Source organism: Schistocerca serialis, chromosome 9 (assembly GCF_023864345.2).
Source record: "Schistocerca serialis cubense isolate TAMUIC-IGC-003099 chromosome 9, iqSchSeri2.2, whole genome shotgun sequence".
Classification (NCBI taxonomy): domain Eukaryota; kingdom Metazoa; phylum Arthropoda; class Insecta; order Orthoptera; family Acrididae; genus Schistocerca; species Schistocerca serialis.
In genome coordinates this window covers 44,590,220-44,608,701 of record NC_064646.1, presented here as the reverse complement: position 1 = coordinate 44,608,701, position 18,482 = coordinate 44,590,220, and the positions used below count along the sequence as shown (strand labels likewise).

Below are 18,482 nucleotides of genomic sequence, written 5' to 3'. Positions count from 1 at the left end.
TTTTTTGCCAGTGCAGCCCAGTCGGTTCGGAAATTACCGCGGCGGTTACAAAACAAAATAAAAATTGAGGTGCTAAATAGCATTTGTAAAGTGGAAGACGAAAATGATCTGTACTATCATTCAGCTCCAAGTCCTAATTCATCTTCATCTTTTGTACCGACTCCATCACCTACCACTTCACACAATCAGTCCTCTTGTTCTCCTTTGTCAACTATTTCTGGACCTTCATCTATCCCTTCCCCAGAGTGTATTGCTTCATCCCTTTCTACAACTGGATATTTCCTTAAATCTGTCAATGAAACACCTTTGAAGTACTTTAAGATTTTTGTCAAGAAGGTTAATTTAAGTTATTTGACATGTAACATTTTCGTATATCACTTGAAGCTACTGAATTTCTCATTCACTTTAGTTTTTTTTTAATATGCAGTAAAAACAAGTTTAATAAAACATAATTTGTCCAAATGTTACTTTTTCATAAGTTACAGTAGTAACATAAATATGTTTGTTAACTATTAAAGAATAAATAGATACAATAATACTGTCAAAATTGCATTTTTTCTTACCTTAAACAAATGGCCAGTCATTCCCTTCTACTAATTGCTTCCCTGTAGGTGGTGTCTTTTTTCATGATGACACCATCAACCATTGTCAGGACCTCATTGAACTGGTCATGACCTAACCTAAAATAGGTGCTGAATTTTTCATTATCCACCTCAAGGTCACGCATCAAGTGGTGGTATTCGCCATGCTTCTTCCTTTTCCTATTGATTGGATGCACCCACTCGTTTCTTAAAGCCAAAGTATACAATAAAACCAGCTCATCGTCACTACTGTCACTGCTGCTGGTGTCATGAAATCAAGGTAAGCCGCACGAAAATCCAGACTGACACCATGGAAACGTCGGAGTTGACATCTTTCTGCATACTGGCATAAAATGTGGCCGGTATAGCATAGCAACTGTCGCCGCTATGTGAACTGGTACGTGGCCGGCGTGGCGTACATCCAGACACGCACTCCACGTGCAGTGTGGAATGGCCTTCATGGTGACGTGGCGTTACTGGCAGTGAACTGGGGAAAGTCTTCGCACACTCGCTCGCCTCTGTGTCTCACACACGATAAAGTGCTTCTTTCGCTTCACAATGTTGTCTTGAGACAAATAAAATGAACTGCTTTGACTCGAGCGTCATTTCCTGCACTTCTGCCTTTTCTGGTAACAGCCATACTGTGGGCATTTTGTTTGTTAAATATTATATTTCACCGTGTTGTATCTCACGACTGTGGCTTTCAGTTGAATCTAATCTTCAAAATGATATTCCATTTAGATGTTCTAAAATAGATATCAAGCTCACAGCTGCAGCAACGTAGACAGTGGAAATGATAGACGAAGCAGATGCATTGGGCACTGCGTAGTGTTCTTCAGTCATATGTGATGTTGATGATGTTGGAATATTCTTCTTCTTTCCTTCAGGTCATGGTTAACATTAGTTCACGACTAGTGGACATGGAGGTATCTTTATACAGTTATCCGTTATGTTCAAGGGCTTGGTGGCAAAAAATGAACTTATTGACTATGCAGATACAGACGAAGAATACGGTCACAGCTGTCATAACCGAGTGTGACAAAGGAGTGGAGCACCTGAATCTGTACAAAGATGGATCTTTACATCACAATAACAAGCAAGACACTGCAAACTGAATAGCGACAGGCAAACGATACTTAAAAGCATGATGGATGTAGAAGTAACTTCGGGTATGCTCCAGGGAAGCGTGTTGGAACCTTCGTTCTTCATGTTGTATGTCAATAATCATCTGAACACTATTAATAGTAACCTCAGACTTTTGTAGATGATGAAATTATTTATAGTGGACTACTATCTGAAAGAATCTGCTTAGCTATTCAGTCGACCTTAACATGATTTTAAAGTGCTGCAAAGATTGACTCCATGCTTTAAATGTTCAAAAATGTAAAACTGCACAATCAGTAAAACGAAAAAATGTAGTATCCTGTGAATGTAATAGCGACGAATCACTGTTGGAATCGACCGACTCATACAAATACCTCGGTCTTTGGAAGAATGTGAAAAGGAAGGCACACCTAAGCTTAGTCGTGGGTAAAGCAGATGGTAACTTCAGTTTATTGGTGGAATATGGAGAAGTGCAATCAGTCTACAAAGGAAACTGCTTACAAATTTCTCCTGTGATTATTCTAGAATATTGCTCAAGTGTACGGGACCCATACCAAATAGGACTTAAAAGGGGATATAGAACCTATACAGAGAAGATCAGCAGAAATGGTCACTGATTCGATTGACCCATGGGAGAGAGTCACAGAGATATTGATGTAGCAGATTCTTGAAGATAGACGTAATCTATCCCAAGAAAGCCTACTTACAAAGCTTCAAGAACCGGCTTTAAAAGATGACTCCAGGAACATATTAAAAGCCCCTACACATCGCTCACATAGGGAACATGAGGACAAGATTACATTAATTACAGCTCACATGAGGCATTGAAGCAATCATTCTTCCCGCGCTCAATACGTGAATGGAACGCGAAGAACCCTAATAACTGGTACAATGGGAGGTATTCTCTGCCATGCGCTTCACAGTTGTTTGCAGCCTATGTGTGTCGTAGATACTAGACATATTATTGGTGCTAGACATCATCTGGTATTAGCAGGTGATTGTAAGCTTTCTTGGTTGGTGTTATGGCAGATTCAACAGTATTACATCAAATTACGTCTCGTAGATAATGCCATTAGGATAGAGGGCATTGACCTGATGCATATCTCCTGACCTCTGTTAGAGACGCTTAGTAACGCCAAAAGTATAGGGGTGCCACTCCATTGCATTCTCGGTCAGATGTACAATCACTGCAAATTACATTGAATGCTGGGAAGGAACCTAAGATGGCGGGAGGAAGCGTAGAATAAAACATTGAAGGAAGTTCGCGGTCTGACAAAATGCCTCGCTCTAAGAAAGCGGTAAGTGTGTAACGCTTTCTTTACTGTGTAGCTAGCCCCGAAGGGGTAAGGGACTGATTCGCGGAAGATAGTTCCCCTATTTGCTGTACTTCATGGACAGAACAGCGAAATACGAGATATGTAATTTTTATGATGAAGGAAGTCGGAATGGAGAAGCTAATGAGGTTTCTGTGCAGTGTTCGTGTATGAAACAGGGAAACAAAGTAATCGAATAGAGAAATAAACTTATTATCTTTGCCATATAATCTTCAAGCAGTGCTCTTTGTGTTTTTTTAAAAAAAATAACTTGAGCGGAATGTCTTTGTTTTGTTCGAAGAGACCCGATGAAAAGAAAAAAAGAACGACAGCATTTCGATGCGTTCTTGACAGTGCGCGATCGGAGTTCGCGTTTCTTTTTTAGTTCTTGTTCACTGTATAGTTAGTGACATCGATTAAGCATTCTCTTCACAGTAATCTTTGTTTACGTCTGCGGGTATTGTTGACAGTCATCTGAGACAGGCTTAAGAGACCACGAACTTTGTGGTATCTTCCTCAGTTTGTGTGGAATTGCATGCATGTAAACAACAGTGATCCACTTTGTATTTACAACGTCAGTTAGTGTAGGCTTTGCCAATTTCGTGGAAGTTTGTAATTTAATTCAGTAACTTTTCTCGAGCTTTTTGAATTATTTCGTCTAAGTCGTCAGAAATTTATCGAAAAAGTTGTTACATTGAAGAATTGTAACTCGGTTCGTTTGAAGAAGTCCAAAGAGTATGGTATGTATACACTAATAACCAGTATGTGCTGTGTTTATGATGCTTTTCACGCGTTCGTATTTTTATTTTTCATATCTCGCCGAGAGTGATAATCGTGTGTTTTTTTATTTTAGAACGTTAGTTTATGGATGTTTTTGTTTCCGTTCATTCTGTCGTGTGTTTTAGAAGTGTGGAACTAATTTGTTTACATTAGCGGTGTTTGTTTATGAATTTCTTCAACATGCTTGTTACCTTCTCAGTATGTGTGTTCCTAATATGATTCTTTGAATTTATGCCCTGTATATGTTCGTGTCTTTGTTGATGTTTACCCTGTTACTTGTTTCGACATACGGAATAACAAATAAATGTTTACTGACTCCTTCAGGTTTGAGTATCAGTTCATTGGCACAGTTGCATTAACATATCTCATCTTACGTTTCTTCTCCGAAATATATTGCAAGGATAAATTGGGACACCTTCCGTCCCATACACCAGAACTTACTTCGTATTTTTCATTGACGTTTTGTTCCTTTGATGGAGTGTTCATTTGTTCGTTTTTGCTCATTTGAATTACAGTATTCCAATGTAGCTGTACATAATGCTGAAGACGAGTATTCTGACGTTTTCTTGGATCTCTGTGGGAATCCAAGCCATTTTGCCATCACTCGTTGATACTGAATTTCATTGGACATTAGCTGACATTAGAGGTTTACCAAACACTTCTGACTAAATCCATCAAACTTTTTTGTATACTATTCAAACAGTGGATGCACGGAACAAGTTACAGAAACACATTTTTTCTGTAATTTTGTATCTGTGTTGATAGATATTGATGAAATTAAGTTTTGAGAATAGGCACCTTTTTTTTTTTTACCAGTTGGATAACACTAAGAAAAGGAGAAAGACAGCTGCTTTCTGTCTCCTACTGTTTTCAATCTGTAGTTAGAAAAAGATTGATCACTGCTCAGTAGACGACAAGAGGGTAAAAACTGTAGGAAGAAGAATATGGTGCTTGAGCTTTGCAGATACTGCAGTCCGTTTAGGAACAGATGAAAATGATTGTAGGATATGGTGTATACCATTGAAGCTAAAGGTAAGATTCATGGAATGAAAATTAATGCAAAGAAACAAAAGTAATGGCACTAGGGGGAAATACGAGGATAACGATAATGCTGAATGGAGAAAAATTAAAGCATGTGTAAAGCTTTAAATACCTAAGAAACAGCCAGTAGTAGGTGGAATTTTCTGTAGCGGTATGTAGAAACATTTGAGGAAAAGGCTAGTAAAATGTCTTGTATAGAGTGTCCACATGAATGGTGCTGCAACATGGACACTGAGAAAGGGAGGTAGTGTAAGGCTGAAGGCTTCCTAGATTTGGACAGGGAGAGGATAGAAAGAATTTTAAGTGGGATGGATAGAGTGAAAGTAAATAGTTACTGAGAAGAGTGGGACATCAAAGGCAATTACTGGATGTAATAAAATGTAGGAAAGGAAACTAGATTGGTCACACATTAAGAAAGAGAGGAGAGTGCTTGTTGGAACAATTTGAGAGGGGTATGTGGACAGGAAGCGGAAGTGCAGGACTACTCTTCGTCAGATCCTGGATGATGCGTTAGTCGGTAGCAAGTACAGCAACGTTAAGAAAGGAGCAATGGATCACACAAAATGGAGACACAAAGGACTTGCTATTATTGCAGCAAACTGATTATGATGAGTCTTGTCTTTGTCTGTTAGATTAATGCCAGATGACTTCAAATAATTTTGTTACTGAAATCAGTTACTCAACTCAGTTACTCAGTATTCTGCTTGTAAACATAATTAAATGACTTCCTATTGAAGCATTATGGTCCATTTTCTCTATTTCTGTGGACAAGCATGTTTATTGTAGCTTTTTGTTGTGTGTGTGTGTGTGTGTGTCTAGCCTGTGTGTACTGACTTTTACAACTTTTGTGAAATGGGCAAAAATTTGTATGTATCTCCAATAAAGACACATTAAGCTCTTTTTTTGTTTCTTGTGATTTTCCTAAATCGCTCCAGGCAAATGCTAGGATGATTCCTGTGAAAGGTCATTGCAGATTTCGTTCCCCACCCTTGAATCGGTCCGAGCTTGTGCTCCGTCTCTAATGACATCAATGTTGATGGGTTGTTAGGTGCTAATCTTCCTTCCATTTCCATAAAACTCCTTTCGTTCTGGAATGATGCTGCCATATTTATGAATTCAAGAGTGAATAAGGATTTGGATTTATAATTTAATTTACCAGTAGCTTTTATTGTGCTTATAAAGATTAATCTTATTATTCAATGCTTCCCACATGCATGTGTTGTTTTTGAACTGTATACCTTTGTGCTCTTCTAGAGATTCACTTTGTTTAATCTGCTCAGAAAGTTCCTCTTTATTACTGATGCTCAAATAGGCCTATGTAATGTTCTTCGTCAGTTACATGTTGTTCAGCTGTTTTGCTTGTTTGCTTCTCTCATCTCCTTGTGCACTTTTTCATACTAGTCTGTGCCTGTCTTATAGGTCTAGACAGGATTTTGTGTTTAACCCTCTTGTAGCCTACATATGCCTAAATGTTATGCGTTTGTGTGCATCTTTCGTTCAGCGTTCATCAGTGGTCCTTAAACCACATGCTGGAAACAATTTTATTTCTTTTACAGACAACTGCCTTCTGGTCTCCTCTTACAGCCTGCTTTTGATTGTATCAGAAGAGAGAATTTGATTTAGCTTAAGTAAGTATTATGAATTTAAATTTTGTTTTGTATACATCCCTTTGTATTGGTTTGATGAAGTCTTCCAGCATTTAGGTATGAGAAGTTGGAAGATATCTGTTTTTCATTGACTGCACATAATAAGTGTTTCTGGTGAACATCAGTATTTCTGTTTTGTCACCGTACGGATTCTAAATTTAACTGCAGACATAATTGATTTTTGTTGATTTGTACACAGTTGGAGGCAAACAGTAGAACTACAATATGCCCACAAGAGGAGAATGAAGTGTGCTGTAGGAAAATACATGTAAGGCTGCAGAATTGGTTGAAAGCAAATACCACATCAGGACTAAGATAACATATTTCCTTTGCATTACAATTTTGTTAGTGGTGGGCATGATAAGACATCCTGTGAAACAGTACTAAATGCCTTCTCTGAAAACTCCCTTGAACAGTTAGTTAGGAACCCCTCTTACGCTGGAAACATATTGGATCCAGTGGCAACAAACAGAGCTGACCACTTTGAGGATATTCACATCAAAAGTGGTCTCAGTGACTGTGATACAGTTGTGGCAACAATGATTACCAAAATACAAAGGACAACTAAACCAAACAAAGATGTGTATATATATGTTCCGTAAACTAGATAAAAAATCAATAGTGTCACATCTCAATGAGGAACTTTAAACTTTCAGCACAGGTCAGGAGCATGTAGTGGAACTATGGCTCAAGTTTAAAAGAATAGTTGACCACACACTGGATAGTACGTAGCCAGTACAACAGTCCATAATTGGGAAAGGGGGGGGGGGGGGACCTCCGTGATATACAGTCACTGTAAAGGAACTTCTAAAGAAACACAGAACAGAGACTACTGCATAATAGATGTCAAACAAACTGTAGGGCTATAGATGCAGGGATGCTGAATGAAAAGCGTTTGGCTGTCAAGAGAGCAGTGCATGATGCCTTTAATGACTACCATAGCAGAATATTGTCAAATGATCTTTCACAGAACCCAAAGAAATTCTGGTCACATGTAAAGGTTGTTAGTGGCAGTAGAGTTTATGTCCAGTCCCTAGTGAATGAAGCAGGAACTGAAATAGAGGGTAGCAAAGCAAAAGCTGAAATGCTTAACTCCATTTTCAAATGTTACTTTACAAAGAAAACTCGGGAGAATTTCCCCACTTTAATCCTCATACCACTGAAATGATGAATGAAATAAGTTTTAGTGTCAGTGGCATAGAGAAACAACTGAAATCATTAAAACTGAACAAAACTCCAGCACCTATGGTATCGCTCTTCTAACTTTAATCTATTGTAGATCCCTTGAACAAAAAACCATGCCCGGTGCTTGGAAAAAAGCTCAGGTCACACTTGTCTACAAGAAGGGTAATAGAAGCGATCCACTAAACTATCGTCCAATATCCGTGACATTGATTTGTTGTAAAATCTTAAAACATATTCTGAGCTCAAAAGTAATGGGGTATTTTGAAAACAATGACCTCCTCAATGCCGACCAGCACGGATTCTGAAAACATCTATCTTGTGAGACCGAACTTGCACTTTTCTCATGTGACATGTTGAAAGCTTTGGATCGAGGCAATGAGGTAGATGGAGTATTTCTTTATTTCTAAACAGCATTTGATTCAGTACCACATCTACACTTACAATCAATAGCTCAATCATATGGTGTATCAATTGAAATTTGTGACTGGATTGAGGACATCTTGACAGGGAGGATGCAGCATGTTATCTTGGATAGAGAGTTATCATTAAATGTAGAAGTAACTTCAGGTGCACCCCGGAAAAGTGTGTTGGGAACCTTGCTGTTGATGATGTACTTTAATGACCTTGCAGACAATATTAATAGCAACCTCATACATTTTGCAGATGATACAGTTACCTATAATGAAGTACTATCTGAAACAAGCTGCATAAATATTCAGTCAGATCTTGATAAGATTTCAAAGTGGTGCAAAGATTAGCAATGAGCTTTAAATGTTCAAAAATGTAAAATTGTACATTTCACAAAATGAAAAAACGTGTCCTATGACTAGAATATCAATGAGTCCCAGTCAGAATCGGCCAACTTGAACAAATATCTGTGTGTAACACTTTGTAGGCGTATGAAATGGAATGACCCCATAGCTTCAGTCATGTGTAAAGCAGATAGTAGACTTCGGTTTATTGGTAGAATACTGGCAAGGTGCAGTGTCTACAAAGGAGATTGCTTACAAATCACTCATGCGACCCATCCTAAAATAATGCTCAAGTGTGTGAGACCCCTACCAGATAGGACTAACAGGATATTGAGTGTATAAAGAGAAGCGTAGCACGAATAATTACTGATTTGTTTGATCTGTTGGAGAGTGTCACAGAGATACTGAAATAAGTGAACCAGAAGACTCTTGAAGATACATGTAAACTATTCTGAGAAAGTCTATTAAATGATGACTGTAGGAATATACTACAGTCCTTTACGTATTGTTCACATAGGGGTCATGAGTATAAGATTAGAATAATTACTGCACACACTGAGGCATTCAATCAATCATTCTTCCCACTCTCCGTACATGAATGCAATGGGAAAAAACCTTAATAACTGGTACAATGTCACGTGCTCTGTGCCATGCAGCTCATGGTAGTTTACAGAGTATAAATGTAGATGAAGATATGGACTCTGCGTGTTTAAGAAAGTACTGTTATAAATTCATTTTGTTTTTTCAGGTTACAAAGAAGGTTAACTACAAAGAAATGAGTGATAGTGAAGACAATTCAGCTGGGTCAGGCAGTGATTTTGATGATGACGAGGATCCAGATAAAATTGAAGTTCCAGGTAGATCATGAAACCTATAAGTAGCTACTGAAAGCAAGGGAAAAAAATATTGTACTTTGTAATGCACTGTTTTTGTTGTATTTCAGGTGGGGGCAAAGATTTAGCTACAGCAGCTGCCATAAGCACTTTGAAGGAGGAGGCTAAGGACAGCAAAGTCAAGGCAGAAGATGGAATTGGTATACTTTCATTTCATCATTTTCTAGTCTACAATTAGAACTTAATGTCATTTGAGTTGCATTTCCTGGCAAGTTAGCTAGTTCTATGTTTGAGAGATAATTTGCATGATAAATTGTAACAGTGTGGAACAAGTAATTTTATATTAAAATTTCACATCAATTTGTAAATATGACTACTACATGCCGATCATTTAATTTTTTTCATTTTGTTATTATTAAATATACAGATGTGTGTTAGTAATTCCTACCCATCACCTGTCACACATTACAATAATAGAAATTGTTCTACGGAAAAGCAGAAGTTGTCCAGGAAAAACTTTTTGAGTTTGTTTTCTAATTTTACTCTGTAGCGTGTCAAACATTTTATATCACTGGGTAAGTTATCAAAAAAATTGATTGCTGTATTGTGCTTTAAAGGCAACCTTAATGCGGTGTAATGGAGGTCATTTTTCCTTGTGGTATTCTAATTATGTACATGGTTGTTCCTTTTGAACTGCAGTGGATTATTTACAACAAAGTTCATGAGGGAATAAATTTAGTTTGGAGCAGCAGTCAAAATGTCTAACTCCTTAAATCCTATAGTTATTATAGATGTGCTTTATTATTTCACACGCCCCCTTCCATAACTTTTTCTTTGTTAATGTTCGAATAAAGTTGAGCAATTCATGTTTTTTTAATTGTCAAAGTAGGTAGTTTCTGAATGTATGCCCACAAGACAGTGCACAAGAAAACAGTTATGGGGACTTTTCTTAAAAATTCATTTGCACAATAGAGGCAACATTTGAATGAAGACATAATTTTTGTATGTAGTCTCTTCCATTGCACTTGGTATGGCAGTGCACAAACCTACATAATTCTTTCAACAAGATTATTTACAGTAGGCCATGTAACCGTCTATACACAAAAAAAGGCCTTGTGACTAATGCAAACTCTTTAAACAGAAAATGTGAAATCTGGGCCGTAAGTAGGAAATTGCAACACCTCTAAACCCAAGAAGGTTGTAGTTTCAGTGATGTGGGACAGTTTGTGAACTTGTATTATCATCGAACAATATTGTTTTGACAATAGACACTGTGATGCAACTACAGGTTATTGACCAACATACACACACTCCTGGCCACGTCACTGAAACACGATAGAAAATTTAAATTTTACATTGCCTTGTGTATGCAGTTTTATTTGATACATACATTCCAACTTAGAAAATGTAGCTAACAGACTAAAAGTGAACAACAAATTAATAAACAAGTAACTTTGATAGACTTATCTCCGTATCTGGTCCTTTTAATCTTACTGTATTTTTTGAAGTAATTTTCCAGGCTACTTATTTAGTTCAAACAGGCCGTTAACAGTATCTTTCCCACAAAAGCCAAAATTCTTAATTTCTTTTGGGTCTGTGGGCCCAAATATTTTCAGTGCATGTTGTGATGTTTTGATCTTTTCTCTTGATAGTCATTTTAACTCCTGTGACATAATTTGCGTACAGTGCTTGCCCAGCTTCATTGCAGGGTTTCAGTAAGAGTTGCCAGATCTCAACGAAGTTTATGCTTGCGCTGTTTAGTTGGCAGATCACGATGAAGTTTGTGCTTGTGCTATATGACGAACACCATTGACACCCGTTTCGAACAAACTTAACGAACTTGAACAGGTTGTGTATGCTTTCATAGGCTAAACTGATTAATCTGGAGGTTACTCACCACGTGGAAATCACTATACTGGTTTTTCATGTTCATGTTGACATAACAGCAAACAGATAATACCTACAAGGGCCAATCAGTAGTCTGATCACAGTAGCTTAACCCAAGTATACTGGGGTTATATACACTATTATTGACATTCATGAATACAGATAGACCATGTTATATGTAGATTTGCTATCTGCATTTTCGCGTAGATGTGATTTTAATTTTAAGTCCAGTGCTGCTACCTTTTAACAGTACATGTAAGTAGAAATGCATTAGAGCATCTCAACGCACGTCCCCTGTCGTATTTGTCCAGAATTGAACTGTCAGAACTGTGAAGATGCACTGGATGGGATCTGTATTTAAAATATCAGCGTAAAGGGAAGAAACTTTGCCTGTCGGGGGAAAGAAGCATGTATGAAAGTTGTAGACATTAGAAACAAAGAGAGAGCTTTGGGTCACTGTGTGAAAGGTAAGTGCATTATTGACACTCATTGTGCTTTGGGACTTGTGAGAACTGTTCGTGACAGCGCAGAATCATTTCGAAAAACTTCTCAATCGTTAACTGACTTAAGTACGACTAGAGGACCGAATCTCCCTCAGCAACTATGGAAAGAATGGAAAAAATGCAAAGCCATTGGATTGAACACCACAACCAACAACATTTGCCTCTCTCTGGAGCTGCTACTCAAACTAAAGTCAAGAGCTCTTATACAGATTTGACGAAAGTAAAGGATGATCCAGCATCTTTCTTGGCCAGCTCTGGTTGGTTCAATCAGTTCAAGCATCGTTTTCACTAGATTAAGATGACAGGAGAAGGCAGAGCAGAGAAATATAAAAATTGCTTTAAAGAAATTGTGAGAGAAAAAGACTGTACTGCAGAGCAGATTTTCAGGCTAATTCTGGAAACAAATGCCGAGCTGCACATTCATTACTATTGAAGAAAAAACAGCACCTGCATGGAACGCTGCCAAAACACTATGACTCTTGTTTTCAAGGGAAGTGCTGTAGGGAATTGCAAATTAAAACCCCTTATTATCTACCACTTTTAAAATCCTAGGAGACTAAAAGGTTTTGAAAAGAGTGTGCTGAGAGTTTGTTGGAGAAGGAATGATGGTTTTGGTGTATTATTTTGTGTTGCAGTGTTTTTTTTAAAAAATCTATAAATTTTGTAGTAAAATGTTATTTGCTAAGGTAATGGTTATTTTTGGTAAAAATATTAAAAAACTTTGCAATTTTAAACTCAATATGTGAGTAAATAGAACCTATCCCCATATTTTACATATTAATTGACTCTTGATTTATGCAACTTCTGCATGTGTGACAATTTGGCGGAACGTAACTATTGTGTGTAACGAGATTTACCTGTATTTCGAAGCGAACATGATATTTTAGACTTTCCATGATAATGTATGTGTCTGTAAGCACTGTTATGAACTTACGAATTTTGAGTGGTGTGGGGATATTCCAGGCGAAGTAGGACACACTTAAGATTTTTAAAAGTTTAAAATTTGTTACTTTTTATATATTTTTTGAAAAGGCTGGACCTTCTACTGTATGGCAACAATGGTTTGTGGCCCATTATTGCTTTCCCTCCATAATTTGTAGCCATTTTTATAAGGCCATATATTTTTCATGTGACGAGTGTGAATTACTTGAGATTTTGGACCTTCATTTCAACTAATAGGCAGGTACGAATTAGCATATCATTATTTACACACACCAAAAAAAAGTTTTGCATTACTCTGGTTCCCAGAACTCCTGTGGATATTGTATCAAGACACAGTCCCTTTGACTGTTCAGATATGTCACTAAACCCACCCAAAGATGTAAACAACCATGCATGAGCAGTACCTATTAGACGGAGGGGGTCCGACAGCCAATCAGTTCCAGTCATTCCACCAGGAAGGAGGTACACGCCTTGTGTTGTCCTTAGTTCAGCTATGCCTAGATGGTCAATACCATGGTTCGATCGCATCCGCATTGTTACTTTGTGCCAGGAAGGGCTCTCAGCAAGGGAAGTGTCCAGACATCACGGAGTGAACGAAAGTGATATTGTTCGGGCATGGAAGAGGTACAGAGAGACAGGAACTGTCCATGACATGCCTTACTTAGGCTGCCCAAGGGCTACTACTGCAGTGCATGACCACTACCTACGGATTGTGGCTTGGAGGAACCCTGACAGCAACGCCACCATGTTGAATAATGCTTTTTGTGCAGCCACAGGACTTTGTGTTATGACTCAAACTGCACACAATAGGCTGCATGATGCATGACTTCACTCCTGACGTCCATGGCGAGGTCCATCTTTGGAACCACAACACCATGCAGTACGGCACAGATGGGCCAAACAACATGCCGAATGGACCACTCAGGATTGGCATCTCGTTCTCTTCACTGATGAGTGTTGCATATGCCTTCGTCGGAGGCAACCCGGTCAGGCTGAACACCTTAGACACACACTGCAGCGAGTGCAGCAAGGTGGAAGTTGCCTACTGTTTTGGGGTGGCATTATGTGGGGCTGACGTACGCCGCTGGTGTTCATGGAGGGCGCCGTAGCGGCTGTATGATACGTGAATGCCATCCTCCGAACGATAGTGCAACCATATCGGCAACATATTGGCAAGGCATTCGTCTTCATGGACATCAATTTGCACCCCTATTGCGCGCATCTTGTGAATGACTTCCTTGAGGGTAATGACATCGCTCGACTAGAGTGGCCAGCATGTCTCCAGACATGAACCCTATCGAATATGCCTGGGATAGATTGAAAAGGGCTGTTTATGGACAATGTGACCTACCAACCACTCTGAGGGATCTATGCCGAATTGCCATTGAGGGTTGGGACAATCAGGACCAATAGTGCCTTGATGAACTTGTGGATAGTATGCCACGATTAATACAGGCATGCATCAATGTAAGAGGACGTGCTACTGGGTATTAGAGGTACCGATGTGTACAGCAGTCTGGACTACCACCTCTGAAGGTCGCACTGTACGGTGGTACAACATGCAATGTGTGGTTTTCATGACCAATAAAAAGGACGGAAATGATGTTTATGTTGATCGCTATTCCAATTTTCTGTATAGGTTCCAGAACTCTCGGAACTGAGGTGATGCAAAACTTTTTTTGACATGTTTATTACTGTTACATACGCTGATGTACTGCATGAAGAGTATAAAACTTAAGCAGGTAAGTTATAGGCTTGGATAAATAATATAATACAACAGAATGAACTTTCTTGTAACTTGGGTCACTTTCATGTAATTAAGTTTTTATATCAAGAGGGATGTTAGAGATAACTTCATCTTGTTCAGTAATTTACTTCTTTGTGTGAATGTGTAAATAATATCACTACTAAAAATTTCCCAGTTTCAGCCAATATTGTAAAAACAGAAAATTAAATGTGTAACATGAGTCACATAATCTGAGTCACAGTTTTATTTTAAGGTTAGAAGAAGAGCATGCTCATGACATGCAGCAGCAGAAAGACTGAGTAGGAGGAGGGAAAAGTCAAAGGGTGATGGAAAATATAAGAACTTCAGAAGCAGCATCTGGAAGAAGTTAGAAAAAGCCAGCAGAAGCAGAAACAAAAGTTTCTACAGTTGAGTCAACATAAGCAACAACTCTTATTATAAGAAAGAAGAGGTAAAACTAGGGAGAGAGCTAGAAAAAGTCGCACAGTGCTCTGCGTAAAGCCATAGCTCGAGCCAGTTGTTTCTTGCCCTCTTCACCACAACGTAAAGTCGTTGTTTATGCGTTGTTCAGTGACTTGTGTGGAAATTCATCAGGTGGAAAGTCTGAAAGACCCAGTCAAGGCAGTAATCCACAAAGTAGAGGCCTTGGTTTTGAAAATAGAGACTTGATACTGGTTTCTGCTGTCGTGATGACTTTGTCACCAGTCACCTGGCAGGATGCACACAATAGTAATTAGAGAAAATAATGAGAAAAAGGCAGTTCATATTCGTCACTTAGTCATGTCCATCATGGAAACATATGAGATATTCAAACAGGAACACCCTGAAGTTAAAATTGGGAAATCCAAGTTTGCAGAAGTACGCCCACTACATGTTCAATTAAGCAGCAAACTACCTCATAACATATGTTTGTGTGTAAATACCGTGTAAATTTCATGAATGTTATCAGCAGCCTTCATAAGAAAGATAACATTCCAGCTTACAGCAACATGTTTGTATCAACCATTATATGCTAGCCACGAAGTGAGCTTTGTTGGTGTAATGAATGTAACACAGGTTGAAATGATAGAGGTTTCAACAAAGCTATAAAATTGATGAGCTAGAAATTGTTAATTTATCATGGTATGTTTGGAAGATGGAAGAAAATAGCTTTAAAATTATTAAAGTCAAGGAAGAAGGCTTTACAGCTGATATAGTGAAATACATAGTTTCCACAATTTCTCAGTTTCTGCTTCATTGAAATACAAATAGAGCTCAGTATGCATCAGATTATCAGCAAAAGGAAATGGTTCTGAGCCAAGATTCTAAGGAGTTTATACTGTTGCGTATTGATTGTGCTGAAAATTATACCCATGTTTCATCAAGATTAGGGGCAAAGTGCCGATTGGGCACAAGCGCAAGTTAGTATTTTCACTGTGGCATTCAGGTTCTCGCCACTCAGTTGTTTTGCTACAGACAACTTAAACCACTCCAAGGATACTGCAATTGCATACATTAGCAAGGTACTGTCAGTTATATCTGGAAATGTGAAGGTAGTTTCAGTCTGGTCAGATGGATCTGTTTCACAATTTATAAAAAAAATATATTACTGCTTCATTCATTCCATAATGTGGAAATTTATTGGAACTTGTTTGCTGCATCCCATGGTAAAGGAACTGTAGATGGAATTGGTGCAGTTGCGGAACGTCAAATGTGGACTATAGTAAAAAAGTGAAAATTCATAGTAGATGATGCATTAACTATTGCTTAGGCAGCTGCAAGTACCACAACTATGAAGGTTTTTTTATGTCTATCGATGAATTTCAAGGAATCAACTTAATCTGGCTTAAATATTTTCTTCAGCACCATCAGTACCAAATATAAAAAACATTCACTGCATTCACTACAAGAAAAGAGTATTACAAACAAATCTGCTGTCTCCATACTTAAGAAACTATAGAACATGTGAAAATTGGAGAGTGGTACAAAGTAGAATATGGTTCTAAATTCAATGTTCAATGCTGGAGACGTTTGTGCAGTTTTGGGAAATTCTTACTTAATCAGTGCAACAGAGCATGCTGGTCACAATTGGAAATGGCCTGTAAAATGTGATGAAATTATATAGACAATTAATCCACTTGATGTTGTCGGTGCAAGAGGATATTTTCAGTTCTCTGACTTTCAAACTGAATTTACAGTTTATTTTCCCAGATGTCACACACTTATAATTTTTAATAGTGTTTAAGAAGTGAAATGTTAATGTTAAATTTATCTTATTTGGTACATAATGTCGTATTTTCATATCTCTGCTTGCAGGAAAAAACTTTTTCCAACAATAAATAGCAAGTAACATGGGTCACGTAACATTGAGTCACGCGCCTTTTTTCAAAATATTACAAAATTTCATGTGGTACAAATATTTTTAGAAATTGGTGACTGTGTCATTTGAATGCCAACCTAATATACATTTTCTGTGATAAAAGCCAGATCCATACTCCTAATAGTTCAAGATCACTTTTGACCTAAAATGTACATTAGGAATAGGATGCCCCAAATTTGTAACATGAGTCACAACATAAATTACATTCTTGTTCTTTAATTTTAATGCTTTTTTCCTGCTTAAATAACAATTCAAGATCCTTGCCTGAAAAACACAATTTATAATGATGATTTGCAAAAGCAAATATGGGTTTATGGAAAAAAGCCAACATTATATAACATTGATCTCAAAATGTAACATGAGTTACCATGGAATCTCCCTGGTGATACAGAATCCCATGTAAAATTACTTGTTAATTACATCAGTCATATGCCATTACAGTGTAATCACAATGGCTATTGGCTGCGCCTCGATCATGGCTTATACAAAAAGGGAGCCTGCCATGTATGGCTACCTATGTGGACAGAATATGACAGTGCTCACTTTGTTTGATGACAAATGAACAGGTGTGGCTCATACTAACAGTGTGTTAGCTATTGTGGAACTTTAACAATGGAAGTGAGCCGAAGCTTTGTTTTGACACATCAGCAACAATTCACACATGATTTGAGGACTGTGATTATAGAAACTCATGCAGTCCCAGTTAATCAGAAATTTTAATCAAGATGTAGTCAGGATTTACATGTTAGATTGTAAAGTACAGTAATCAGTAGCACCGGCTAACCACCTTCCATTGAATAAGTATCTTCTGTGAAGTGCAGTACAACAATATTACACACCCTCAGAATCAGAATTTTACTATCTCAGTATGTACACCATAAATCATTGGTTTAATGCATAATATAATTGAGACACATGCAGTTAGTTAGTTATGTGTTCCATTGATCAATCTCACGGTAACCGTTATGATGTGGAACGTGTCAAGTGCACAAGAAATGCACACATGAATCAAGACTTTTTCCCCCCTTTTAAAGCTTAAAATTTTTATTACCTACCCCATTCTCTTTAATGGCACAAAATGCCTATATTATACCTATAGATTTATTTATTCCTATTCAAGAATTCATCTGTGATATAGGAGTTGTCAAGGAGATATGATTTAAATTTGTTTTTGAAACTGTTACTGCTGTCTGTCAGACATTTTATTTCATCTGGTAATTTATTGAAAATTTTTACAGCAGCATATTTTACCCCATTCTGTGGTAAAGACAGCTTAAGTAGAGGATAGTGTAAGTCTTTCTTTCTTCTGGTGTTATAATTGTGAATGTCACTGTTGATTTTTAAACTGGTCCATGTTGTTGAGATCAAATTTCATTTCTGAGTAAATGTACTGTGAGGCTGTTGTAAGAATTCCTAACCTTTAAAACAGATGCCTACAAGATGTGCGACTATGAGCCCCACACATTATTCTAACCACTTTCTTTTGAGCAGTGAATACTTTTTGCATAAGCTTTGAGTTGCCCAAAATTTTATTCTGTATGACATTAGAGAGTGACAGTATGCAAAGTATGTTAGCTTGCTAATTTCTGTGTCCTTAAAATTGGCAATTATTCTGATTGCAAATGTTGCTGATCCTAGTCACTTCAGTAGATCCAAAATATGAATTTTCCAGTTACGATTCTCATCTGTATGTTTGCCCAAGAACGATTCTCATCTGTATGTTTGCTCAGGAACTTAACATGCTCCACCCTTGCTACTGACTTCTGTAGGTGTGTTATATTTATTGAAGGAACTGTGATCCTTGCAGCA

General features: G+C 37.8%; 1 protein-coding gene across 2 annotated transcripts in view; it reads left to right on the top strand.

Annotated features, from left to right (window-relative positions):
* The first annotated feature begins 2,864 nt into the window (after window positions 1-2,864).
* Window positions 2,865-18,482, top strand: part of LOC126419189 (protein strawberry notch) — a 299,812-nt gene continuing 284,194 nt past the window's right edge. Inside the window, exons 1-4 of one of the 2 annotated variants that reach the window (XM_050086324.1) lie at window positions 2,903-2,983; window positions 6,376-6,447; window positions 9,151-9,259; window positions 9,346-9,435. In XM_050086324.1, the coding sequence (XP_049942281.1) occupies window positions 9,178-9,259; window positions 9,346-9,435 (172 nt within the window). In that variant the 5' untranslated portion in view covers window positions 2,903-2,983; window positions 6,376-6,447; window positions 9,151-9,177. Of the gene's footprint in view, window positions 2,984-6,375; window positions 6,448-9,150; window positions 9,260-9,345; window positions 9,436-18,482 lie in introns of both variants that reach the window. The other variant, XM_050086323.1, reaches the window with a different exon arrangement.